Source organism: Parus major, chromosome 8 (genome assembly GCF_001522545.3).
Source record: "Parus major isolate Abel chromosome 8, Parus_major1.1, whole genome shotgun sequence".
NCBI lineage: Eukaryota > Metazoa > Chordata > Aves > Passeriformes > Paridae > Parus > Parus major.
Genome location: NC_031777.1, coordinates 9,985,492 through 10,013,459, shown reverse-complemented (window position 1 = coordinate 10,013,459; position 27,968 = coordinate 9,985,492). Strand labels below are relative to the sequence as shown.

General features: G+C 39.5%; 1 protein-coding gene and 1 long non-coding RNA gene across 3 annotated transcripts; one reads left to right on the top strand and one right to left on the bottom strand.

The window, feature by feature from the left end:
* Positions 1 to 14: 14 nt before the first annotated feature.
* On the bottom strand, positions 15 to 26,092 carry WDR47 (WD repeat domain 47). 2 transcript variants are annotated; one of them, XM_033516383.1, is made up of 15 exons: positions 25,989 to 26,092; positions 19,450 to 19,616; positions 17,800 to 17,883; positions 17,189 to 17,273; positions 14,799 to 15,601; positions 12,226 to 12,349; positions 9,494 to 9,672; positions 9,134 to 9,391; positions 8,554 to 8,629; positions 7,186 to 7,343; positions 4,406 to 4,575; positions 3,352 to 3,522; positions 2,832 to 2,963; positions 1,987 to 2,205; positions 15 to 1,405 (listed from the first exon to the last, which is right to left on the bottom strand). In XM_033516383.1, the coding sequence occupies exons 2-15, from the start codon at positions 19,605 to 19,607 to the stop codon at positions 1,263 to 1,265; spliced, it is 2,760 nt and encodes a 919-aa protein (XP_033372274.1). In that variant the 5' UTR covers positions 19,608 to 19,616; positions 25,989 to 26,092; the 3' UTR covers positions 15 to 1,262. The 2 variants fall into 2 exon arrangements, with proteins under 2 accessions (XP_033372274.1, XP_015492228.1); XM_015636742.3 differs by lacking the exon at positions 25,989 to 26,092 and adding an exon at positions 25,205 to 25,392.
* A 13-nt stretch (positions 26,093 to 26,105) lies between these two features.
* LOC117244771 lies at positions 26,106 to 27,968 on the top strand. Its single transcript, XR_004498481.1, has 4 exons — positions 26,106 to 26,522; positions 26,608 to 26,694; positions 26,792 to 26,942; positions 27,870 to 27,968. It is a non-coding gene; the product is annotated as an uncharacterized LOC117244771 (long non-coding RNA).

The following is a 27,968-nucleotide window of genomic DNA, read 5'->3' as shown; positions in this document are numbered from 1 at the left end:
ACAGAGAAAACGGGTGCAGGTGTTGGAGGTCTTTATTGAGATTATAGCACAGATACACTTCTATAATTACCTTTCCACTTTTATACGATAGTTAAAAATGCTTGCTACAGTGCACATATAATTTAGTAACCAAGAGAATCCAAAATCTAAATGCAGTTCAAATAAATAAATAACCTAAAGTTAAGGTTTATATTTTAAAAAGTAAAAGGAACTGTACAATATGAAAATATAACAATACATGAACATTAGAATCTAAAGTTTTGTAGAAATAAAACTGCAATTTCCCATACATAAACAGTGCAAGAAATGAAATTCAGATAAGCTTCTGAATTGTGAATTTAAACAATTCTTAAATTACCATGCAGACATAGCATTTTAAGCCATGCTGGTTTCTATTACAGCATTAATGGTATCCCTTTTACTTGAAAAATTGATAGCCATTAAGCTCACTGTGACAACTGCTGCCAATCCACTCTTTTCTACAGTACATTATACACAGAGGTATTCTGTTGCATTCAAAAAGTAAAATATTACATGTTTCTACTGAAAAAGTCAATATTTTACTTTTCCTCCTCCAACATGTTAGCTGGTTCAAAACAATGTCATGTAATAAAAACAGCAACATTTTTCCCAAGTTAGATGAAAAAAAAGAAAATCCCCCACTATATAATGGACCATAATCAAGAAGTGGTTACTACCTAGCCAACCTTTAAAGTTCAGATTTATTTTTACTAAAAACGTTGAAACTGTGGAGATGTTATAAAGTTTGAGCTCTTGTTTAAAAGTGATGAATACAATAAACCTGAAAAAACAGTGGAAGTAGTTTTTCTTTTATGTGTTAAACTAGTTACATACAGACCTGATTAAAGTGTTCCTCATCTTAAGTTTCTATACAAAATTCTCATTGAGGCAAAGAACAAGGAATGCAATTAATACCAAACTGTAAACACGTCATTCATGTTACTGAGTGCACATCAACAACAGAAGAGTTCTCCTCATAGACTTTGGCAACAAGACTACAATAGGTCACAGCAGCATGAGTTCAACATGGAAGACTGGAAGCACTGCAAAAGAATATACTAAAAACACCAAGACCTCCTAGAAACCAGAAAAATCAGTGACAATTGCCTCTCTCCCCTCTTGATAAGCCACTCTCCTGCTCAACTGCTGCTCTCTCAAAGCCGCATTATTATTACTTGTTTGGACAATTCTGTAGTCTCAGGTCTCTGTGCTTTAGCTGCATAGTTGCCTTTGTTTGCACTCTAACCATTGTAGGTCCAAAGGGTTACAGTTCTGTCTGCAGAAGATGACAAGAAGGAAAGATCTTGCGTGTGCCACCTGCACTGAATAACTTTGTCCTTGTGCTCCCCTACCACCATCAGAGGAAGCTGCTTTGTCAGGTCCCCTGTGGAAAGGAACAGAAATCATCACTTATTTCAGGAATCCATATCCCAGCTCTTGAGTGGAGGGTTTTTTAATCTGTTTGCTTACTTCAAGCTTACATCTATATTTCACTTTATAAAGTATACCTGACCCCCCTTTCTCTCTCACACAGAATAAAAATGAGAATTACTATATTTTTTTAGGGCTTTGTTTAAGGGTCAATTTTATGAATGCTGTCTGAAAGCAATGGCCATCTCATCAGGCAAGAATGTTAATCAGTGGTTTTACTGTAATGTGACCCTCACTCCAAAACAAGATTCAGTTCTTACTGAATCTTACCGCTTACATTTTAAGCACCACAACTAGCCAATTTCCACCAGACACAATCATATATATACACATCCAACCTTTGAAAGCTCTACTATTTTTTCCCCTTTTAAAGTAAAACCTAATCCTTGAGCAAAGTTCTCAACTCCAACAAAACCCCAATCACAGAAAAGGAATCACAGAATCACTAGGTTGGAAGAGACCTCTAAGATCATCAAGTCCAACCCAGCCCTTCCTCCCACAGGAAGTCAGCCTGTGACCCTTTACTTGTGTTACCTTGCAGGTCTGTCACCTTGATCTTCATGTCGTAGGAACCGGTGAGCAGGTAGTGCGCGCCCGGGGAGAAGCGCACGGAGCGCACGTCGCTGGCATGGGGGTGGTAGCTCTGCACCATGCGGCCCCCACGGATGTCATACAGCATGCAGCTGGAGTCCTCCTGGCCCGTGGCCAGAAGCCTGCCACTGGGATCCACTGCCACTGAGGCTACAGCACTCCCTGCAGGACCACAGAAACCCCAACAATCCCACAGCAGTGTTAGCTGCATTTTTGCAAATAGCCAGCTTGTTTGGTTGTTTTTTGTTTTGTTTTTTTTTAACACACAAACATGCATTGTGAAAGAACACCGAGAGCTGGCCTCAAATTTAAGGTGAGCATACCCAGCTTAGAATAAAAAAAGTCTTTATGTTTGTTTGTCTGCACTAAAACCTCTGAAGCTGTCACACTTGAATCACAGCAAAGACATTATTAAAGCTGCATGAAGAAGTATCTGTTCCATCACAGGAAAGAAAGTCACTCTTATGAAGTAATGTGGAATACTGCAAAGAATTCACCCTGGCCCTAATTTTTCAAGGACTTCAGTTTGGTTGCTATATTTGAATGCACTTAGAAGTGTCTGTTTGAAAGTCATAAGGCAAAAGCACTACCCATCTTCTGAAAGGAAATACTTTAGGAACAAACAAATGAACCAGCTCCAAAGGCACAGATATCCTCTCAGGTTCTTCCTTTAAGCCAAGCCACCCTTCTAAGCAAGAACCTCCCCTTACATTCACTCTATACTATCTGGACATCTTCAAAGTCTATTTTCATGGCACAATGATTAGAAGCATAATCGCAAGTCTTGCCTGTTCCATGAAACGTTGTTCCCACAACACGAACACAGCTTGGCACTCTCAAATCCCAAAATCTTACAGTCTTGTCTTGGGATCCAGATGCAATCATCCAGCCACTCCACGTATAAAGTGCTAAAATATGCCCTGTGAACAAGAGGAATTCTTAATTTGATTAAGCGCCATTAACCCAACACTGAAATATTACAGTTGGGATTATTTTTTGCATTCAGAGACTTAATAATCCCATGGAAAACCTGCATGTTGAGTGATCCAGTGCACCAGTATATGGCAATACACAGCTTGCTGTTTTCTCTGGAATGAGGTATGCACTGTCTCCATTTAGATTAAAAGCAAACATTTAGCAACAAACACTGTCCACCTCCCTTCAAAATATCTCTAGAGCAATTGGGAGAGGGGAAAAAAAAAAACCTTGCTAAGAAAAACACAATGACTTTAAACCAAACCAGCCCAAGAACTTTATTAGAATATAACACAAAGTTAGAAAGTGTGACAGAAGCCACGCTGTACCTACCAGTGTGACCACTTAGGGCATGCAGGCCTTGTCCACGCTGACAATCTGTTGTGTAAATATTACAGTCCCCTGCTCCAGCACTTATTAAAATAGCACCACCACTTTCCGGGCCTTCCATAAAAGCCAGGTCTCTGATTGTCCCATCATGCATGCTGAATTCCAAATCTGGTCCTAAAATAATTTAAAAATAAAGGAAAAAAAGATAATATATACTTACTTTGTTAGTGTTGTGCTCCATAAAGTGCCTAAAGAGATAATACAGAGTATTTTAGGCAAGGGTGAACATGGCACCAAGTACAAATATGGCTGTGCACTTCAGCACAGAACACACTATTTCAGTTACTCCAGTTTAAACAGAATCTCTAAGAATCTTGGGTTTGAGTGTTTGCTTGAGCTTCCTACTTCCTAAAGCTTTGGAAAATGTACATAGACCACCACCACTGCCAAATGCAGTCATGGTTTCTTAGAGAGTACACTGATTTCTTTTTGTAAACTGGTGAACTCAAAAGGTTCTCTTTGCCAGGAGGAAAAAAAATCATTGAGAGTACTGAACTACGAAGGACAAGGCAGCCTAAGCTCAAACCAGAAAAGATAAGACCCACTTCAACATATTGGTTAGGAGGGGTGGGCATGGAAAGTAGTAATTGCTGGGACAGAAAACTTCTTATGATGGGTGAGAAGAAAGAACTAGGCAAGAGAAAAGGGAACTAGAAGTGAAAATAAATTCTTAGTGACAACCAAGCTCTAGAAGTGGGTAAGAACATCTGGTTGTTTTACTGTATATGGGGAGGAATTTGCCAGAAGATAGAATACCAGAGTCTTGCAAAATGAAACGGAAACACAGCCACCCAACCCAAACAAGACCCTAAAGAACATTTTAAACCACACAGTGGTTCTTTGCAGGACAGAGACCACAGTGATAGTAAAAGGGAAAAGAGACTGAATTAAAATATTGGAATAAAAACAACAAAACATCAGTGTAAACTGAATGGTTTTGACGAATACTGGACAGTAACTGAAAATAAATTCTTTGAAATAAATATACACACATTACCTGTTGCATTACAAGTTTCTGCATTAAAAGGCAGCACTTTCACATATTTATCATTAGAACCAGTAGCTAACAGCTGTCCACAGGGACTCCAGGCTACGCAGTAGATTGATCCTTTATGATGCTTATTCCTCTTGAAGCGAACTACAGGTTGTTTAGGAGTATTATAAGCACTGGTAAAAGCAAAAAATAAAACAACAATAACAACAAAAAATAAACCAAACATCATATTTCCTTTTATTTCTAAGGGAAACAAAGTATTCTAAAATGAAGGTACTATTTTTCCGTTATTTCAGGTAACACATAACTACTTGCACTGAAACATATACACGTGATCAAAGACAAAAGGACCTTCTCATTTTCTCCTCATCTTCCCATTCTATCTGTGACTGAATATGCAGAAACACCTTATCCAGTCCCTTCATCTGTAAAGGGTTGATATAGATAAAATACAGTAATTACTAGCTGTAGGACAACAAAACATTATCCCCAGAGACCAAAACTGGTGTGAGTGTTCTCTGCATCCTTCATACGTCAACAACTTAATTCTATGGCCACTTTTGAATATGCACAAGTTAAATTAAGCAATAGGCCAAGCTTGTGCAAAAAAAACCAGATTTGCCACTCTACATTAATGCAAGAATCCTGACAGCACCTAAATATACCATAGATTATTATTTGTAAAAGCGTATCAGCTTTACATGCTGCTGAAATAAAAGCAGTGGTCCCAGTAATTTACATTTCCTTGATTGCAATGAATTACCTTCCCAAAATGCTCCTTTCCTGCTCTCACAGCAGGAGGAAATCAAGTACTTGGGATAAAGTATTGCAGTATCCATGTCCATATCACTCCAGCAACATCCACAGGAGAAATTCAACAAATTAAATTGCTATTGAAAAAATTCATAAACCCTATTATAAATACTTGAACAGAAGAGGCAGAGAGAAAAGACAGAAGACAATCATCCAAGCCTGTTGAACAACTTTAGAGATTAACATCGCTTTAGTAAAGAATACTAAAGTAAATCTACACCACAGCTGATTTTCTTTTGTTGCCAGAGAGGGAATCTATTACAGACTAACCTAAATCAGGGTCATTCAACACACTACAGAGCTTCCTAAATGACCTAATGCCTTATCTCACACTCCGAGTTTGGATTTACCACATCTTAAGAGCTGAGGCTCACTGACTCTATGAGGACATGGAAGCACCTATCCAGGTCAGAGACCACACACTGCCAATCCATTGCATGGAAGCAATGTGATTATTTGAGCGACATTTGCAGAACTGTAACACATATCTGGCAGTGTTTAAGATTAAAGGTGTGCAAAAACGCCCACACTACTATTATACCTTTAGACAAAGGAAAAAAAAACAACTCCAAATCAACCTGTCTTGAATAATTCATCAATCTGAAGGACAAGTAAAAAAGAATGTTTAAAAGGCCCAACAGAGCTTCAAAGATTCTACACAACCATTGCTCTTTAAAAAGCACATAATTCTGAATGCATGTCTAGACTCATGTTGTTACAAGGATTAGAATATCTTTAAGATAAAGTAATCTCTCTGCTAACTTGCAAATTCCATAATGAAGTATTTTAGGCAAACTGTAAGCATAGCTAAATCAAGAGTATGTGGAAGAATTACAAGTTCAGAAGTAAGGAAGTCTCAGAATTCCTTTCATGTCCAGATGCACTGTGTCTCCTGTCACATCAGATTGTGCATGGCAAGTACAACTAAGGCTGCAGAGTTACTCAAACCTTTCCCAAAGAGCAAAGTAAGCAGCTGTGCAGGAACCAACATGTTTTGCACTGCTTACCAGTCAAGAAGCTGTTTGGGCTTCATGCCCAGTAAGCTGCCTTATATTAGGTAACAGAAATGAATTAGTTTTTTTGTTGTGTCATACATTTCTCATAAATACTTTGGAATTAAACTTCAAAGGCTACCTTATTGATGATATTTAAGGAGGAAAAGAAAAATCAGATTACTTTTTGAACATACTGGAAGCCTGAATATCAGTCCTAAAGCGGGAAGATGTCCCAGATGAAGTCACCATGCACACTTGTAGCTCCCTATAAAACGGTGATGTTGTAGATGCTTGCACTTCTCCCCTCCTCCCAGAAAATAATTTAAATGGAGCAGAATTAAGGAGATTGTTATTGATGTGGCAATATTTATTTTCAGGTATATTTTCCCAATCCTATTAAAAAAATGGGTGGAAAGAAAACTGAAAATACAGGTGCACAGTAAACCACAAATGGTGCTTTTTCTGTCAAGGAACCAATATACCTAGAAAACAATGCCCAGAGTGAAAAACAGGTCAACAGACAGGCTCTGTAAAGTTTTGCTGTATAAGTCAAGAAGATATAACTTTCCCTACTGTTAAATCTGTCCTCCTGCCAGAAACTGAATCTTGTGAAGCCCAGCTTGTGTTGGCCTGGGAACTGACACATGCTCTCTCTCACTGTTACAGCTGGAATATCAGCACCACAGGCAAACAAATGAACTCAAAGAAGCCTAACTGCTGAGACAAAAAATACCACTTTTATAAGGAAATGTGTGGTCTTGTGGCAATGCAGCTTGCAAGTAATAAACACAGCAAAGAAGTAGCCCACAAACATACAAGCACTTCAGCACATCACCTTATTTTTGTTTAACAGTTCAAGATTCCAAGGACGATATTGCTGTATTTATGACAATCAAGGTATGAAAAGTAGAGGTATCTACAGGAGAAAGAAGTGCTATGATACAGAAGAAGAAATTACTATATTAGCTTTCTTACCTTGGGTCAATTACTTCTGGATAGGCACAAACTCTCAAAGTTTTAGAGTTGGAACCAACAGCATATAAACTCCCACTGGGATGAAAGGCCACAGCTCTGACAGCTTGTGTGTCTTCTAGAGTATTAATGCAAATAAACTGCTTTTTTGATTTGTCATCCTGTGTAGAAGGGTAACAGTAAAATTAGGTTCTTCTGTGTAAAACTGGACATTTTAAAATAGATGTGACTGCTTTGTGGACCAATGTAAAGCTACTGTAGCCAAGTATTAACAAATAGCAGCACAGCAGGCTGGATCACACTAAGTACAATTTTGTAAACAATGTCTACTCCAAGTCCGAGAATGCTCTTGAAGCTCTTTTCTTTAACTAACTTTTACAGATAACATTAATTAGTATTTCTCATTCTCCCTCCAGACTTCCACCTGCTTTTGTTCTTCTAAACAGCCCTCTTCAGATGAGTAATACTACTGTTTATTTCTGTGTAAACACATTTAATCTGTGTGAAACTTGCAAGGGGAACAAAGCTGCCTTTTTACTGAAAACAGTTCAAGTCAAACACAGTTTCTAAACCAAATATAATATTAAATATATAATCAGATTTTCACCCTGTATGTAACACAAAGTTATCATTAAATTATGCTAAGCTTTATTGTATCGTCCTCCTTGTGACTTCACGACCACCCTTCTAAGACTACGAATTTTACTTATGCAGAAACTTTGGAATGTACTTATTGCAGTTATTTCCCTATTAACTTTTCCCCTGGTTTTTCAGGTCATACTGACACTGAGTCCAACAATCAAAATTTTAACCTGGAAAACACAAAACAATGGTTGTAACAGACATCCCATTGGAACATCTGTTGTACAAGGAGAAGCTGAAAGAGCTGTTTGGCCTTGAGATCAGAAGGGCTTTTCAGGGTGTGCAAGTGTACATCTCATCAGTGTATATAAACACGTGACTGGGGCAGTGAAGAAGATGGAGCAGGATTCTCAGTGAAAGGACTGGAGGCAATGAACACCAAATAAAATAAAGCAAATTCCACTTCAACTTTTTTGGTGCTTTAAAAATACTGTGAGGGTGATCGGACACGGGATGAAGTAGCCCACAAAGGCTGGGAACACCCTCCATCCTAGGAGAGGCTCAAAACCCAGCTGGACCCAGCCCCAAGCACCCTTGCTCTTTTGAGCAGTGCATTTGGATTCAGTCTCCAGATGTCCCCCTTCCAATCTCAACAGTTCTGTGACTGTAGGCACTGCACCAACCAAAATTCATTCTAAATATCTCTTAACAGTAAGAGGATGCCACACTCAGGATTAAGTACTGAAACTTTTGATAACACACATGGTAAAAGACAACAAGAAAACTCACCTCATCACCTCTTGTCCTAGATAAATTCCCTGAAGAGTCTTCTGACTGTGGCTGAGTGACAGCGTGTTCTGATGCACTGTTTTAATTTGGTGAAGTGTTTAACATCACGAGACAAAACAACAAGATCAGGGACAGATTTTTTTGTTAAGTACTTTTCAGACTAAAGTTGCAGTTTCAGTCATTCTCAGAACTGACTAATTTGTGTGAAGTGTTATACATGTCTGAATCATTGGCATTATTTTCCCTTCATCTAGTTTGTATTTCAAAAAAACCTTCCAGAAACTTAGAATAACACAAAATAAATAAGAACTATACATATAAGATGGAATAAAAAGTCCAAAATTAAAAACAAGCATAAAATATAAGCCATAACAAATAACCACTATTCCTCATGCATGCTGTAAAAAAAAAAAACCCGAAAAAACCACAACACTTTATAATTCCTACATAAATAATTAGAAAATGCTGATCATGAGCTTAATCCTATCCAATGACAAATTCATTTGATAGCTAAAGATAAATACAAACAGCTCTCTCACTATGCAAGCAGAAGGATCCTGAATGCTCTCCAGTAATTTACCTTTGATTTCCCTGTACAGGTGACTCTTCAGGAAATGGTATCTGATTAGCTGATCCACACTTGCGAGGAGTGCTTGTGTTAAGATTTGGGCTATCAGTTGTTATCCTCTGGCTACCATCTGAAGGTGGCGATGCGAAGTTACTTGCTGGATTGGTAGATGCAACCCCTTTGCTCCCATTACATTGCTGGCTAAGTGTTTGTACATCATTTCCAAGACTGTCCATACCCATATTTAATTCTCCTAGTTTCTGGATAGATCTAATAACAAATGACAAGTTAAGAAACCCAAACCATTAAACCAGGTAATTATGAGAACTTACAGAAGGATATGGGTGGGTAGAAGAATGAAACTTGGCCAACCTGTTAAGAAACTGTTCAGTAAGGTTCTGTTGCTGGTCAGCTCCATCTTCTTGATTGACTCCTCCTTCTAACAACATCTGCTGATACAACTGTCGCTGCTGCTCTTTCTGCTCTAGGTGCTGCTGGTAACGTAGTCTTTGTCTGTAGTATTCCTGAAACTGCTCTGTGGAATCACGAAGCTGAAAAGAAATGAGAATCAAAGATCAAATTAAAATAGTTTATTGTGGTATTTAACATAAATATTTACTTTCTGGTTCAGTATTTCAACACAGGCATCAAAAAGCCAGGAGATTCATGTCTTAGGAGTGATGATTTCTTTTTCCTTAAAATGAGGCACAATTTACATATTAAAAAGAGAAAGCACTGCCAGGCTACACTACTCACTGTTGAAGTAGTCCTGCCATAATTCTGAAGGAGATTGCTCTTCCCTAAAAAACTTTGGAAGTATTACTTAAGGTCAAAACAAAAAAGTGTTTGAAAATTGAAAATAAAACCCAGAAAATTCTGTTAGTCATACTTTCATTATAAATTTAGTATTTTCTGCCAGGCTGACACCTCCCTGCCATCAGTCTGCAGACTCAATTTACCTCTCCCAGCAGCAGTGGTCTATCAAGTGTTATGTTTCACTTTTGAAATTGGTGCCTTGTTTTAACTCTAAAACTCCTTATTTTCTGGACCAAACCAACACTTGAACTTCCTCATACTCTTTTCTCCTTTACATACTATCATTAGCTCCCCACACTGCCAGCTGCCTTCTGCATTCTCAAACCTCATTTTTCCTTCACTTTTCTGCTAACATCTGAAAACAAGATGAAAATGAACAAAAATAAAAGGCCAAAAGCACTTTAGTCTGAGGCCAATTATCTACACTGAACTGTCCTACATTTTCTGAAGAAAAAAACTAAACTGTGTATTTACCTAGTAGAAAAAAACCAGAAAAATACTAATAGAAAAAAATAGTAATAGTAAAAAAACCCCTTGTGTGAGTTTTTTGTTTGTTTTCTGGAGTGACAACTTTGTCATCTGATTAAAAATTGTACAAGGACATCCTCAAAACTTTGCATTAGTTCAGACAATTCATACACATTCTGTCTTTGTAACAGCCTTTGCATTTCTTCTATTAACAATTACTAACAATACTTGCATGATGATTTTTTTGTTCTTTGGCACAATTTTTTTTTGATTTATAATGGATTGCCTAGTGCTGTTGCATTTGCAAAATATTTACCACCTTAGGTTTCCCATAGCGAGTACTTGCAATTCAGAAACTCCAAAGCTATTGACAGAAGCCAAAAGCATTCATTTCCTGTACTTGAAATTCATGAACTACTCTCTGGTTATCCTCCTAAAAATATACAAGAAGTATATTTTTGTCTATACTTCTTTCCATGACTGATACTTGTTAAAATTTTATTCAATCTTTTGATTTCTTGTATTCTGTGCCACTATGTCCCAACTAACATGCAAACCTAAAATATGTTGCCCAGAAGCTTTATTCTATAGACTCTGGCTTCCAAATCAGCCTCTACAGGAACACATCAAAAACAAACCTCTGAAATGAAGCTTAAATTAATTTCTTACTTCTACAGGTATATATGTACACCACTATGATGTGGAAAACAAAATAAGATGAAATTGCACCAGATACTACATTCTTTTCTACTAATGTTTAACAGCCTGGCCAACATCTTCATCACAGCACCTCCTGTCCTCATTCTCTCCTACAAATTCTGTTTTATTTTTTCTCCTCTTGAAGCCTGCCCTGTTCTACACCTAGCTACACTCTTCCTTCCCTTTCAACATGCACACAAAACACCACTGCAGCAGAGATGTCACTCAAAGTCCTTGAGGGGAGTGAAGTCCTCAAATGTGGAGGACTTTGTTAATCTTACAGTAGACTCCACTGCCTCACTCAAGTACCCAGAGCCCACTAGAACATAGCCCTGTCAAAGCTAGGCTGGTTTTCAATCCCACAAGATGTCACAAACCAAAACAAAGTTTACCTAAGAAAATCAAACCTGAGTCTGCAAACAGAACAAACAGCACACTTAATGCTATTTTTCACCACCAAATTTAGAGACTGGTATTTAACTGTGGAAAAAAGAATCTAATAGGTAATTGTTTTCATTGCTCCTTCTGAGCTATTATTTCACTTACTCCATATTGCTGTTAAGGAAAAAAAATACAAAAAAGATGGTTAAGGCACAAGCCTTCAAAGATGAATCAAAAAAAGGTTACGCTATCAGATTCTGAATAGCAAAGCTGTATTTACGAGGGAATTGCCTAATTTTAATTTCTCCATCTTCTAGGCAGGAACTGATGTAAAATGACCTACAAAACCTAGTGTTAACACCAAAAATTACAATCTACATGTTAGATTTCTCTCTAAAACATGAAGAGCATGCTTAAGCACTGTTTAATCTAACACTGTTGGCTCTTTTTTTTTTCCTTCCTTTTAAAGATATACACAACAGTTTAGCTGGACTGCTGATGTGACAAGGCAGTCTAATCAGCTTCATTGCAGACTCAAATGACAGCAGGACTTTATACAATGGGGAGACAAAAAAGTAGTAGTTTCTTTTACAAGATGCAATATGGCATTTTTACTATAGTAAAAAGATTCAAAGCAACCCATTGTCATGCATGAAGCTCTCGACACAAAGGCAAATCATTATGAAGTGATCACAATTCAGCTCAAAGGGCCTCATTATTTTTAAACAAAAAAGCACTACCTCATTTTTGTCTTGTTTGGCTGATCCCTGACTCTGTGCTGCATTGAGTGGTTCATTTTCTGGAGCTGAGCTCTGGCACGAAGTCTCACTGCCAATGGGATGCTGGGGCTCCACAGGAGTATCACTTCTCGCAGCAACATGGAAAAGAAGAGATGCTTAAGTGAGAAAAATTAAGAGTAGAAAATCAAGTGGAGAAAGATAATATTTTAAGAGTAAGATCTGTTAAGACACACATGCAAACTACTTAAGTCACATCAAACTGAAGATACCGTTTAGGAAAAAAACACCACTTACAATGTGTTGCACTAAAGAAAATTAACTCCCTGACAAAAAAAAAAAGGCACAGCCAGCTTCCAAAAAGCCTTATTACCATAGCACACTCCAATTTCAATATTTTATCCCTACATTTGAATTGTACATCCTTTAACTAAGTTACTCAATCTTCAATTTCAAAGCAGTTATGTGCACAAAATGTATCCGATATAGCATGAGACTGAACTCTTCTCGAAGATATCAGTTTAATTACCAGTACCAATCTAAATTGATAACTAATACCCATGGATCTTTAACATCCATCTGCTTGAACATTACTGAAAGTGCAAGGTAGAAAAATTTTTACATTGGTTTTGCTTTTCTTGTATTATAACTATTTCTGCATGACACTCTTTCCAAAATGGCTTGGCAATCAATCAGTAAACGTGCAAACACATTACAAGCCTTGGATGCACATCTTTAGTTTTGTCAACTTAAAGTCTTTTACTTGGTGACTTGAAGAAAAGATTTTTTTAAAAGTTATTTTGAACTTTTTGGGTACCTCTGTACAATAACAAATGTAACTCAGCTGACTAAAAAACCAATTGCTTAATAAACTCAACTTTTAAGAGAAATACAGTGTTTCTGTCATGTGCAAAAGGAAGCAAGGGTCAGATTTACATAAAGCTCAGCTTCCACCTTTGCAAATATTTCCATTTATGCTGGACACTTCACCTGAAGTTCAATTTTCTTATGAAAAATATAATGCCTTCTTGAAAACTAAGGGTCTGGCCCTATCATTCTAATCCTTTAATTCTGTCCCTCTAATAATAACATTCAAGAGATGTATTAGTAATGAAAAATCATGTTACAAACTACAAACTTCACATTAAAAGGCCTGCATAAAGAACTGCAGCAATTAATCATCTTCTTTAGCCTGCACAATGTTATTTGTGCAGAATTAATCTAGTACTCCAATAATAAAAAGGGAATCAAAACCCTCTCAGGAATCAATTTTAACACTGGACTCTGGTCTACTCACACACATGATAAGGCTTGATATAGATCAATAAAATTAGAGGATTCACCATAAACTAGTAAATTCAGGAGGTACACTTAGTAAAAATGTAACATCAGGGATACTTCCATAAGACTTAAGCTATCCAGCTAAAAACTCCAGTTGTGAAAAGCCTGGTAAACCCCACAATTTTAATTGAACAAAACAGCTCCTTTCAAGGGATTAAGATAAATATTAAAACATACATTACTGTGAGTACTTCCATTATTGCTGGTGAACTGACATCAGTTTGGTAGTGTTTGCTTCCTTTTTACTGAATTCAATTACTTTTGCTCTTTACCATAACTCAACATATGGAATATTGCTCCAAGGCAAAACTAATAGAGACACCAGCTGCGGCCTGGATTGATCACCACAGCCCCAAATGTCATCTTCTGGCCGCTGCACCCAAGTGCAGTGCTAGTTACCCATCTGGTCCTCTAAGAGCCAAAAAATCTAGCAGCTGCTTTCTAGGGAAGTTTGACTATAACCATAGGAAAAGGACAGAACTGCTGATCAAAAGGAAGGCCAGGCAGAAACACGGCGATAAACTCTCAACAGGTAAGTACCATGTCTCCCAGTTACCAGGCATTTCTCTCAAAAGCCAGTTTAAGGACTTATTAATACCAGAACCCAACTATCTCAAAGTCTGATACAAAAAACATTATTTTCAGCTGCCTTACTAATCTTTGGTTCAAAAATTATGAAGTAAATATTTCAGTTGAGCTACTATTGTGACAATTTAAGTGATACAGGAATGTTACAAAAATGGCACATTGTCATTTCCACTGTTCACTGGGATATGGAAATTGTTCAAGTATACTTAAGTAACTAATCTGCAGTGCCAGGACCAAAATTATTTATCCAGATACGAGGACAGAATACAATGGAGAAAGAAGATGGGAGTTGCAGCTATTTCATTGCATCCATTTATTTATCTGGAATGGAAGAACACAGTAACACTGAACACAAGCCCTAGTTAGACTATATTACATATTCAGAGCATATTTGTGTTCTGTGCTAGAAAACTTTAAGGCGGCCCAAATTGAATCCATAATGCTCAAACCCAAATGTGAAAATCCACTTAAATCATAAAAGCAAAAGGAAGAAAACACTCTCTTATACATAGTTTTCATTACAACGGAATTTAAACAACCATATTATGTTTCAGTGTTACAATTGCATTTAGAGCTACAGTGCAGGCAAGAACACAGAAACAGTGCAACATAAGCTAAGGTAAAAATAGAGCTCTAGCTGCACTTACCGCTCTGGTGACTCTTCAAAAATGCTGTGACATTCAGTATTCTCAAGCATGAGACTCCTGCTGAGATTCTGTACTCCAGGGTAATGGAAATTGGCGAAGGAGTGGGACATGGGAGAAGTTTTGGTCCCGAGGTCTGTGACCCGCTTGTCGTGGTTTGTCAATCCACATGAGAGCCCATCTAAGGCAGGGTTTAAGGAGCGGGTCATGTAAGCGTCCGCTGACTGAGGCCGTCGCATTGGGGATGATGGGTAAGGAGAAAGTTTGCTGATAAGAGGTGTCAGAAGATCAGCATAGGCAGCTTTTGTAGGCTTGAGGAGTTTATCAACATGAATATTAAGCATCTTTTGTTCAAAAGCACAAGAAAACACAGTAGCTGGTAGATTCTGCAGCCATGATAATAAACTAAGGTCCAAGTCATCACAGCCATTACCGCACAAGAGATCAATGCCCAGCAATACTTCACTTTCTGTGATTTCTTCTCCTGTAGCTTTACTCTGACAGAATTCCACACAACACTCATAAAGCAATCCCTTCATTACAAGCTGAAACAAGCGATTGTTACTTGCTTTGAAGCCAGCCTCACTCAGTTTCCTGTCTGCTGGAATGAACTCTGCCACCATGACACAGGCTTCTTCAAAGCAGTGCACCCGAGCAGTGCTGGGATTCCAGTCCTTGAACTCGGCGTGGTTGGTGAGGCGAGGCAGCGTCAGCAGCAAGCACAGTTTACTGTAGTCTTCCTTAGAGGGACAATACTCCTCCAGCGCATGCAGGCACTGCACGGCCTCTCGCATGGTAAATTCCAGCTATGGAAACATTAACATCAATACAGTAATCTGCAGTAGATGTTTCCACAAGAAAAGACTTGAAGAACAGGCAGCAAGAGAATTTGTCTACTATCATTCATTTATTACTATTACTGATTATATGTTAATTAAAAAAAGCATATAGAGTCTGAAATTGCTGATCCAAGTACAGTTACAGAGACAAATTCCTAGAATCCCCCATCCAGTCCCGTTTTTTTACAGATTTATAGAACATCTTCATGTCACTGAAGGTTTGATGGGCTTAAAATTTTAAATCTGTGACTGAGCAGCTCCAATTGTATTGCAGCACAAAAGGTTACTTCCGTTCTCAAAACCAGCTGACTTATCTTCCCCTTTATTTCTATAACCTATGCCAGTAGCTTTTAATCAAAGCCTTGTAGATTGCTCTAGTTTCCAGTGATTAGCAGCTTTTATACCAAGATTTTCTGTTCTTCAATCAAAAATCTCAGTAAATTAAGACCTCGAAATGAATAGAGGACTTTATTACAAAGCGTGTTGATACCTATGAGCCAAGAACCATGTTAAATAGGCAAAACCTGACATTTTTAGTTACACAGATTTAAAAACCAAGTAAAAATCCCCACTTACCCATGTTACCTAGACACTTCAACACAGCTGCCTTTGACACACAACATGCCAATGCATTTGGTAACATTTACAACAAAATATGGAACATTAATCTCATTTTTCCCCTCTACTTCTATCCCAGTAACAGTATATACACCTTGAGGAATCAAAGGACTAACACTCCTCCCATTTACAACTAGAAATACAGACTTAGTTTAAACTTTCTCTACTCTGTCAAGAAAAAACCCTGAAGTACAATGTAAGTGTAATGAGTCAGAATTAAAATCAATTCAGTCTGGAAAACAAAATCACTTGTCTTAAAACTACTGTCATTCTTCATTTTAGATTTCATAACATTTTTGTCTTAGAAATTTGGTATTACTGCATTGTCAACATAAATGAAAAACTGTAACTAATTTCACAATCTGCACACCTTCTTTGCCAGTTTGAATTAATGTCTCTTTCCATATCAAAAATTTATGTCCACAACTCTTGCTGTTTGCAGGAAAAAGTCCTTTGTAAACACATGTGCTCCCTCAAAAAAAACCAACTCTGACCTTTCTCTCCAAAACCAACAGAAATTAAACATAAAATTCATTCAAGCTTTCATCTGGCCCTAACTACCACAATAAATTTCTGTGATTCTGAGGCCTGCTTCAGAATAGTTCTGTGAAAAAAAAAAAAAAAAGTAATCTAAAAAGAAGAGCCCATTACTTCAGCACAATGGCCTAAAGTAAATCTGAGGGTCAGGACCACAGACATAGCATATGATCACTGATCTACCTGCAAAGTTTCAAGCAACTCTTTCATGTACAGCTGTATATGAGACCACTGAGCCACACTCACTTCCAAAGAATACTGATTACTTTATCCAGTGTTTAAGAAACCAGTTGGTAATAGCTAAAATTTGTGTATTTCATGCTGGGAGCTTCTGCTCTGCCTTCTTTCAGAGACTTTCTGACAACAAAAAAAAAATCCCAAACCAGAGGCAATTCTTACATGCTGAGGTTCATCTTCTGCTGACATCGCATTGTTCACACATAAGGCTTCCAAGAACTTCTGCTTCATAATAATGTAACGAAACCTGCAGGTGTGATGACAAACACTATAAATCGTGCTCCAGTAGTTAAACATTATTCTAGAGACAAGCAAGCTATTTTACATCAAATTTCTGAGTTGGGCAAGGAACTCTGATACAAATTTTAACAAATTGGTAACCACAACATATTTTTCTTAAGCACTAAATACTTTTTCCATAATTGTTTTCAGAAGTATTCTATTATAAATATCAAAAAGCTAATTAGAAAAAAACCCCAAGTATAGCAATCATATTATGCCTTGAACAGAAGTATGACAGAGCATTTATTAAAAGGTTGTGTAACATGCATCCTATTCCTAAAATGTATGGCACATGACAACTTTTTACAGAGTGTGTGCACATATCTTACATACAAGTTTAAAAACACATGCACACACTTTAGGAACAGCACACAGGCTAGAAAAAAAATACCAAAAAACTACAGTGAAAACTGTTTTTATAGACAACACTTAGAAATCCATGTATTTTCCAGAACTCAAAAAACCTGAATGCTGACATACATGCTTTTTACCTTTTCTTGTCAAATTTTTCCATACATTCAAGAGGCTGAATAAACTGAAGAACCTCATCCCACTGGCCATCAAGAATCAATTGCCTAGTGAAAGAAAGGATCATTCCTTGAATGTCACTGGACAAGAACATCCCTTTTCTAAGTAAGCAGCTAATTTAAATACAAAACAATTTAAATACACAAGAGGTCATGAATCTGCTTTGAAAAGTCAATGTTTCACACAGATGACTTTTTAATAAGACTAACAGCACAAAATGCAAGTCTGTTCTCAATATTTTGAAAAAATATTAGAATATTAGAATGACAAAATATTAGAATGCCAAATTTCAAGTGCTTTTAAAGACACATTAAAAAGGACAAAATGGTCCCATGTCTCCTGCTTTACCTGTTTTTCTTATTTAAAACAAAAAAACAGCAAAAAATACCCTACTTGAAGAGTTTGAATAAAGGTATAATTTCAATGACTCCATCGAAATTAATGAAAGAGAACTTGAAAAAGAGATAATTTTAATCGTATAAACAGAGGGGAAAGGGATGGGAAAACAAAGAGCTCGCATATTAAGCATGTAAGAGGAAGAGCTTGACAGGAAGGGTGCCAGCACAGGAGCTCCACAGGATCAATGTGCATGATTGCAGAGGTAGAACAGCTCCATTTCTTCATGCCCTCCTATCACACAGAGGTCTTTATAAAAGGCCCAGGCCTACAAGGGAAGGATGAGTTTCTCCAACTAAGCTAACAATGAAACAACAAAAAAATAATCTGATTAATAACTTGAATCTTTCTGCAATTCTTTCTTCATTTCATTTTAGTTCAATATATATAACTTTAACACAAAGGGAAGACAGGTGAGAAGATTTTTTGCAGTGATAAAATGTATTTTTAAATGTTTCAAGAACAGCTGGATAAATTACTTTCTCATGCTTCAATATTATTAGGTACCTTTGGCCTGAACAGAAAACATCAATGCTGAAAAACTAGTGTGGATATACACTGATTCTTTTTAACAATATTGAAGGCAATATCCTGAATGGTAAATCGCACCAACTCTCATGCCTTGATGATTATAGATACTCCCTTGATTGTTGTTAAATTTAAAATAAATCTAAGTATTATTTTGAAATGCACATATTTTTTGGGAAAAGCTCTGGAAACCACTCATCCTTGATGTTAGCACTACAATACTGTAAAAACATTCTAGAAGTCAATAATCCACACCTTCAGGGCCATGTGATTGGTGAGCAGATAATGACACATCACAGATGCAAACAGGCCTCACTTTGCCACCTTATTCATGCCTATAGTTTTCCCCCAACTTAGTCTGCACTGACACTGGCACTTGTTAAGGCTCCTTCCCACTTGAATTCATTGGTGTGCCAGAAAAATAACAAAGTTAAAATTAACAAGCAAACAAAAAAAATGCATGTCAACACATGCTACTGCTGCCTGGTCAGTGGCTCCAAATGACTCACAGAAGGATGTCAGTGACTCTAGGGCTGGGCCACAGAATGGGACCAGGAGGAAGCAAAAAAAAAGATGAGGGCAGAAGTTAAGATCTCCTGTTTAGTGGCACAGGGCTGGTGACTGAATCGCAGTCCAACTCCTTTGTTTTCATAAATGTGGTACTTATGCACCAGAAAAAGAAGTCCTACCTTAGGAAGAGCATGTCATCTGAAAACAAGCCATTAATGACCCCACTTTCTTTCTCAAGTGCCAGCATGCTGATATGAAGCTTCCTTGAGTTCAGAAAATCTAGTATTAGCTTAATTATTTCAGCTTCTTTAACGTTCACTGTTTCTTCAGCCGTCATGGTGGCAGCCTAAAAGGAAAGAAAGAATTTTAGCTCTGATCAGTATCTTATTTTCTGCTTGGTTAGCAAATGTTGGCTACCAACAAAAACAAATATGCAGATTTATAGGACAAAACATAGTGGCATTACAAAAATTAAACAAGATTAAGTAATTGAATTTGAGGTTGACTCTGAAGCCATAATTAAGATCTACCAATGCACCTGCAACTTTTCCATTTATGTCCTATGCATAAATAAGGGTGCAGATAAACAAATCTACCATGAAATCAATCCTTTAGCAGTATGAAACTATTGTGCTTACTAAGTCTGCAATATGTAAAATTTTCCTCCCTGAAATGCAAACAGTGAAGTTCAAAGAGCATAAGAGTCACTATGTCATCATCTAGAGCTCTCACATATGAACTTAAATGTTTCTACCACATGTAAAAAGCACAGCACACTAAAAATGCCATCTCTCCTCTCCTTAATTTGAAGTAGCATGTGACAGCTAAGCCAGAGGTTTCTATTCTTCCTTCCTAAGGATGACTATTTCTGTCTATTCCCCTCATGAAGGATCTAAAGCTGCCAGTGGCCTAAGACAGGGCCTGCCGGCTGCCTGACTACGCACTCGCTTGTCTCCAGCTGCGTGTTCCTTGCCCTTCCTCAGCCCTCCTCACTTCTGTCCCTGCAGGAGCTTTTCCACCTGCTCATGTAGTTGGCTCAGTGTCCTGATGAGCTGTCCAGCCAGCCAGAGAAGGGCCAGCAGGCTGCTTGTTTAAAGCTCCCACAGATACAAGGTCCCAGCTCCCTTGCAACACAACTCCTCCAAGGATATGAGAACTGCAGCATGTACTTCTCTTAGGAAACTTAAATTAAATTCATCTTTTGGCTAAGTCTTGCCTGATTCCTGTAAGATGACAAAGTAGAAGCTGTTGAACTTTCTTTTTCAAATTATAATAAGACTTTACAAGTAACTCCTAAACTGATCTGCTGAAAAGGAACTGGGGATGAGAGGAGAAACCCACTAACACAGCCAACCTACACAGTATCGCCTTACCAGGAGCCCTAAAAAACCCAAACCAAATCCCCCCACCTAGCAGCCCTCCTGTAGCCACAAGAATACAAAATTTAACAGCAGGAAAACGTCAGTTTAATCCCATGTTACTACTGCAAAAGGGACAGTGCCTCTTCTCACCTCTGCACTCACCCCAGCCCCACAGTGGGGCTGTATGCTGAGCCAGACCACTCCTCTGAGCCAGGTGCAACTCAAGCATTTACTCATTCCATGGGCACACATGCACTAATGCTGACACAAGGATCTAACACAGCTTTGCTCTCTGGCAGTAGCAAAATCTTAACATGACTTTAGTGCACCCTCGTAATCAGTTTAAGACTAGAGAAAAAAACAGTACCAGAGCAGAACTTTCAGCAGGAGGCAACAGCCCCAGGAAGGAGAGACACTGGAGCACAGTGATCTGAAAAATTAATAAAGGCAGGAGGAGATGACCACACAGAGCAAGACAATCACAGCAATAGGTTATAGCTCCCAGTGCCTCTCCCTCCTAATTCAAAAGGGGACATAAAAATTGTTCCTAATTCCCTCATTAAATCACTCACTTATGCAGATCCAGCAACTGTAAGACAACCACCTGTGGGCAACCCATCTTACCAGACAACTTAAAAACAAGATGCAGCCATCGTGTAGTTCATCCTGGAAAAACTGGAGTTAACAAACTAGCTACCTCCTACTAGGGAAAGATGTACAGAATCTAAGTAAGCTTGAACTAACCAAATAAAATGCTCAGAGTATTACGAAAAAATTAGTTATTTACCAGAGAGGAAAGGAAGAGACAATTATTCCATGAAACTCCTCATTGATCACCATAAACCAATGTTAGTGAGCTTGAAGGGATACAAAACCTTAGACTTCAATAACATGTTTTTTTGCACTACTGTCTAAACCCCCAAATTTTCCACCTTCCTCACAACTGTATGCCAAGTTTTTCTGGTAAGTTTTTGCCAGAACATTTGACTAGCAAAGCATTTGATTATAGAAGCACAGTTTATTTTGGAACAACAGAGACCTAGTTGTGCCAGATGAATGGCCTATCTTCTTAAAATGGCTGGGTCTAATTCTCATTTTAGTCACAGAAGATTCCAATCACCAAGTATTTTGATGGGTTTCATGAAAGACACACCCAGAGACCATAAGCACACTCTCAGCTAGTAAAGTTAGAAGGAAAAATTAAACTCTGGCTTGCAGAAAGCTTTGCCACAAGGAAGAGAGATACACACACTCACAAATCAAAATCCAGAACTTGTAGAAAGATGCTTTTTCCTTATGTTTTAGCCCTACTTCAACTTCGCCTTTTGGCAACTGGATATGGATTTTTGGTCCCAGAGAAAAAATTCAACCCCTCCCCCACACACTGAAGGGAAAAAAAAAAATCAATACAAATGTAACCAGCAGATTAGTATTAACATCTTAATTCACAACATCATCTAAAGTATTTGCACTTTTTTACTATGCTTCATGACACTAGAGGCTTTTATGTAAACTAATTAACCTCCTTGTCAAAAGACAAAGGCTTAGGCAAAGCTATACTGAGATTCCCCATCAGAAAAAAAAAAAAAAATCAGACCAAGAATTCCTTTGAAGAAAGGAACACCAAGTACAGCTTTCTTTTCAACAGGCTCTACTGGACACAAGTGTAAACAGGAAGCCACCCTAAAGAGTTTCAAAGCTCGTCTTAATATTATACTAATGACAAAATGAGCATATTATTCAGTATTTTGATTCAGAGTACATCTACATTATGTAAAATCCAACATCTCTGAGCTGTCTTCTATTTTCCATTGCAGTTTTTTTTAAATAAGAGGTTTGTCCTAAACATAAAGCCCCAGACAATTTGAACACTTAACTTCATTTACTTAATTTTCATAAATCAGGATGAAGAATGGTTGCACCCTCCATATTTGATATAGGACTAGTAATAGCAATTTTGGGGTACAGTAAAGTATATTACAACATTCAGACTTAGTTTGGATACTGAACTTCTGAAAAAGAAATTAAGTACACTGATAAGCTCATCCATTAAGAGTATTATGATAACATTCAGTGTGCATTCCCTGTAAGTGCAACACAAATAGCTAGAAAGGAACAGTAAACCCACTAGACAAGATTTTCAAGTAATTGATGGTTTTTAGTCTGATGAGCTCAGACTTCTCTTATAAGCATTATGCTGTCAAAGGAATAAGAAGCATGCATTTTAGCATGAAATTATACACAGGCTTACACATCACCCTCTATGAGGCTTTCTGACACTCAGTGGTATGTCAGCATGTGTGTAAATAAAATAATTAAAAACCAAAAAGCAGCAGGGAAACTCAAGATTAGAGCTCAAGCTGCATCTTTGGTCCCTCACACTGTATTGTTTTCTATCGGCACATATGGCACATAACGTCACAATCTGATCGGCTCAAGCTCTAATACTCAAGACTGACTGAAGCACAGCATTAGCCTGAGGTATAAAAGAAAGCAAACAAGAATTAGAGCTTAATATTTCAGGTGCCTTGTATTAACCACATTTCTGATACAACCTTTTTATCTTGCCCAGTCTTTTCAGAATGGCACTTCTCCATATCTTCCTTCCTTCTCCTGCTCACTCTCTCTTATCTTCTGCTAGTTCTGTATTTAAATTTATTTTCTACATCAAGAAAACAAAAAAAAACTTCTTGCCACAAACCTGACACATCTTTAACTTTAATGGATAACATGTTGTTTAAACAAGCTTTTTGGAACTCAATACCTAATGCTAAATCTCCCAGAGAGATGCTTCACCTTTGTTTTGTTCTTACTTATGTTCTAAGAATGTGCCAATAGCAAGAACCTTCTTATGGTGTTAAAAGCATAAGAAAATAACTCTTAAAACATTAAAACAAATTTATAGTCACTTATGCATATAAATATACTATTTCAGGTTTATAAACTAAAAGCATCTGAAGATAGGTAGCTTAAAGAGAGAGACTCTGTTTAGTGCTTTCTTAGAATAAATTTAAAATGTACATACATTCACATGATAAAAATTAAAAGTAAAATTTAATATTGAAAAAAGCAAATTGTGAAATTCTACAGTAAGTGTTATTCATGTTATTTATCAACTGAAAAAAAATCACTTGCCAATAGCATAGAATATACATTTCAAAAACCAGGCAAGGAATATAAAGTCTCTAGCTATTCTGAAATACAAGAAAATAAAAATTATAACTCAAATCTTAAGTGTCATGCTGTGAGAGCAGTGACACATTTAAAGGGACACCCAATGCTAAATTAGGAGCCTTGGTTCACTGACAGCTGTGATGCAGACCCAACAACCTCAGCATCTTGGTGAGCTGTCACAGAACACCTCAGTGTGAACAAAGTCATACATATTTAAAAAGCTGGCTATTTTGCATTAAGCTATTTCACTTTTTAATCCACCCCACTGTCACTTCGACTTGACTCCTGTGCCTTCCCAGAGGCCACTCCAGACTTCTGGCTACACAGAGCCCACAGGGCACTCTAGGCCAGTCAGTCCCTAGTGGCTCCATTTCTGAAGTGCCCTCAATCATCTTCCAGTTATCCTATATCAAAATAATTTACCAAAAAAAAGAGAAAGACTATAGGCCAAATTTTTATCACAACTGATTCCCACAGCAGTCAGCAGAGCTCGCTGACACCCATTTCGTCCTAAGAAATCAATTATCAATTCATTATCGCAAATGAAATGCACTAAGCATATTAAGGCTTTAACAGAAAACCTTCACTAAACTTTGCACAGCTGAACTCTTAAGACCTTTTCTACTCCAATACACAGCAAATCGGTGTCCTCTTACACACCAGCCTTTCCTGCCTCACACAGATTTTTCACTGGCTTGCCATCTAGTAATCCATTTTGTTCCCCTGCTTAGATCAGCTGTTGCTCCAGAGCCACCCGGTAATCCTCGTCTCACCACGCTTGGGAGGTGACCGCAGAGCTCTCAGCATTCACCAGTCCCTGTTAGAACACGCACACGCCTTGCCCAGCGCATTCCGCACCGCGAATGACAAAAAGGTGACATTAAATTATGCAATACTTCACATCACAGTGAAAATATAAGGCAGAAAAATACGAAAAGACAAACAACTTCCAAAGACCAGATATTAACGTATTTTGACTATAATACCCCGCGTTCGTCCAACATTTTTTTCCTCTCCACGCTCGATTCCGTACGAAATCCAGCTCCGCGGGATTTACAGCAGCCGCCCCGGTTAACTGCGCCGCGCCGAGCCCGCATCAGCATTTCGGGAACGTGAGCTCAGCACCAGCGGCGGGCAGTGCCGCCCGGCCCCGGCGCAGCTTCCCGGGGCGGCCCCGGGCACGGAGCTCTGCCCTGGGCCGCACCGCGCCCGGGCTGCCCCGGCCGGGCCACAACAAAGGGGCGGCGGCGCTCGGGCGTCGCCGGCAGCCGGGGGGATGCGCCCCCCGCGGGGAAACCACGGACGAGCCCCAGGGCCGGCGAGGGCGCCGGGCAGCGCCCACCTGGCACCGCAGCGGCCGCAGCCCCGCCGTCCCCCGCCCTCCGTCCCGCCCGCTCACCTGCGGGGCCCCGCGGCCCGTGCGCGCCGGCACCGGCGGGGCGGGAGGGGAAGATGGCGGCGGGCCCTGCTGTGCGGCGGGCGGGCCCGGCCCGGTACCGCGCTCCGTCTGGTACCGCTGTCGCTCCGCTCCCTGCCCGCCCGGCGGCGCCCCGGGGACCTCCCGGCGCCGCTGCCGAAGTGGGAAGCGAAAGGGGCGGGTTGGAGCCGCCCCGCCGCGGGGGCGGGAGGGAAGGAAGGAGGGAGGGACAGATGGCGGCGCCGGCCGCGCTGGGCGGGGCCGCTTTGTTCGCGGCGGGGTGAACGCGCCCGCCCGGCGAGCGGGGCCGCGCCCCACGCTGAGGGAACGTGGGGCGGGAGCAGGGCAGGGCTGCAGCCGCCGCCCGGCAAGCCCCGCATCCCCCGACCGTCCCCCACCCGGTGCTCTGCCGGTGGGAATACTCAGCCAGAGCCCTGTGTCACCTCACAAAGGGCGGCCAGGCCGTGTTCCCGGGTCTTCCCGAACCGTAACCTGCCCTCCGACGCCCCTGAGGCACCCAGCGCCCACAGCAGCCGCCCCGGGCAGGAGCGGCACTGCCCGTCTGCCACCACCCGGCTTTTTGCTGGTGCGGCGCGGGCTTAAGGCTTGTTGGCAGCACCTCTAAGTGCTCTAACTGCACGAGGTGCTGCCGCGTTTCAGGTCAGCCAGGGATTTTTTTAGCGTTCTTACGCTGTCATCTGCTTCTTGAGGCTGTCGAAGGAAGCACGCATTCTTTACAGAAATCTTACTAATGCATGTGTGATACCTGTGTTTTATGAGGATGTGTTCGTGTATAATTTGACTCTCAGTTGCTGTGGAGGTATGGCTGACACCCTAGAAGGCTTCAAGCATCAGCCCCTTATTATCCAAGGGCTCGCATATCTTTTCTTTGTCACTTTCCCATGGGCAGCTCCACGCAGCACTGGCTCTTTCTTCTCTCTTCCTTCAGGACTGGCTAAATTCTTTCGGTCCCTTGCAAGATTCCAGCTCCCTTGGCCAGCTAACCCACTCTTTTAGAACTCCCACCCTTATTGGACATAGCTGTGAGGGCAAGGCTGTTCCCAATCTTTGGTAATTGGCACAGCTGCAATTTATCAGGGGCAAGATTGCCTTCAGCACTATCTCTATCTGTCCTCCCACATTCAGTTACATTTTTGTAATTATCAAAAGATAATGGCATCTCAGAGTCATTATGGTGAACAGTCAATGAGGTTGCTCTGTGTTTATATGTAGTGGTGAGATATTAAAATGCAAATACAGCATTTGGACAGAGTGCTTGTGAACACACTGCAGTGTGCTGGTAGGCCTTGCCAAAATGGAGATGGTGGCAATTTTCTGACAAGCTGATGTATGGCTTTTTAATTTATTATTTTTGTCTAAATTAGGCATGTGTGCCATGCATCAGCGATCCAGGGAAAGTTGTCAGGGATTTTACTGAAGCTGAACTGGATTCTCTGTCACATTCACAAAATGTCCGTGAGGTCAAGTCTACTTATGAACTGTTTTGCAGAGCATCTGTTGAAGGGCAGAGGGGAATCATGTTATTTTTTCTCGCTTCTTTCTGAACAGGAATACAAAGAAATTTCCCAAAGGCTGTCCAGCAAGGAGTGTGCTTGGCTGCGAAGCAGTGACCCTGCCAGGCATGTGCAAGGAATGTGGAACTCAGATGGTTCCTTTTGTTCAAGTCCCAGCTTCGCTTCCCAGGAACATGGATTTGCTGGTAAAACATGGAATTCTTCTGTTTACTTGTAAAGCTGCTTGTTGCTTAGTTGTCTTTGGAGGTGCTGCTTAAGAGAAAATGCAATTATAGAAATAAAACTGTTTTCCAATATATATGATACAGTAGAGATGATAAATGAGGAGGAGTGTGGAAAAACAGGACTGTTTTGTCTAAACTGAGTGGGATGTATAACTTTACTGAGCATAGATACAAAAAGTCCATTTAAAGCTTTGTTTAACCTACAAAATTCTAGGTAAACACATGTAGGCTTTTAAATTTAATCTTGATTTTATAGTGATTTTACAGTAGTTTACTAATCTTTTGTGCAGTAGCTTTGTTTTAAGTGGAGGTCCCGAGACCAAATCTATGAGACTATCTCTGGATGGCAACAAAGATAAAGCTTCTTCCCACTTACAGACCTGAAAGCAAAATTATTAATTTAAAATTATTCTGTTTCCTGCTCAGAATGTTGGATGTTTCACAGGTAAGCAGCAAATTCCTATACTCTGGGAAGAGATTTCAAGAACTATCAGGAAGAAATATGGAAGAATAGGTAGCAGTAGTTGGTGGCCCTGCTTTGGGGGGCAATCATACTATTAAGTTTTAGTGAAGATACATATAGTAGCATCCTGTGGGAAGACAGCCGATGGAAGATCTTGTTCTCTGGTTGTTTGCAACTCTTTACTTACCATAGAAACGTATTTGGGATGGTCCCAGCTTGCTTTGAACTTCCCACTCATTACTGCAAACAAGGAAACTCCCAGGAAAGGCAAAGCTGTTGGGTGTGGGTTTTGGAGAGCTTGAAAATCAGGATTAGCGGAGGAGGAGATCTGCATTGCCTAGTGACAAAACAGGGTGCTGCAGTCTGTGCTCAGAGCACTTCAGGAAAGAAATAGTAATTGTGTGACCGTTTTACAAATGTTGCAGGTGAGAAATGCCATGCTGGAGAGCAGCACCATGGAAAGGGCCCTGGGATCCTGGTCGATGGCAAGTTGAACACGAGCCAGCAGTGCCCTGGCAGCCAGG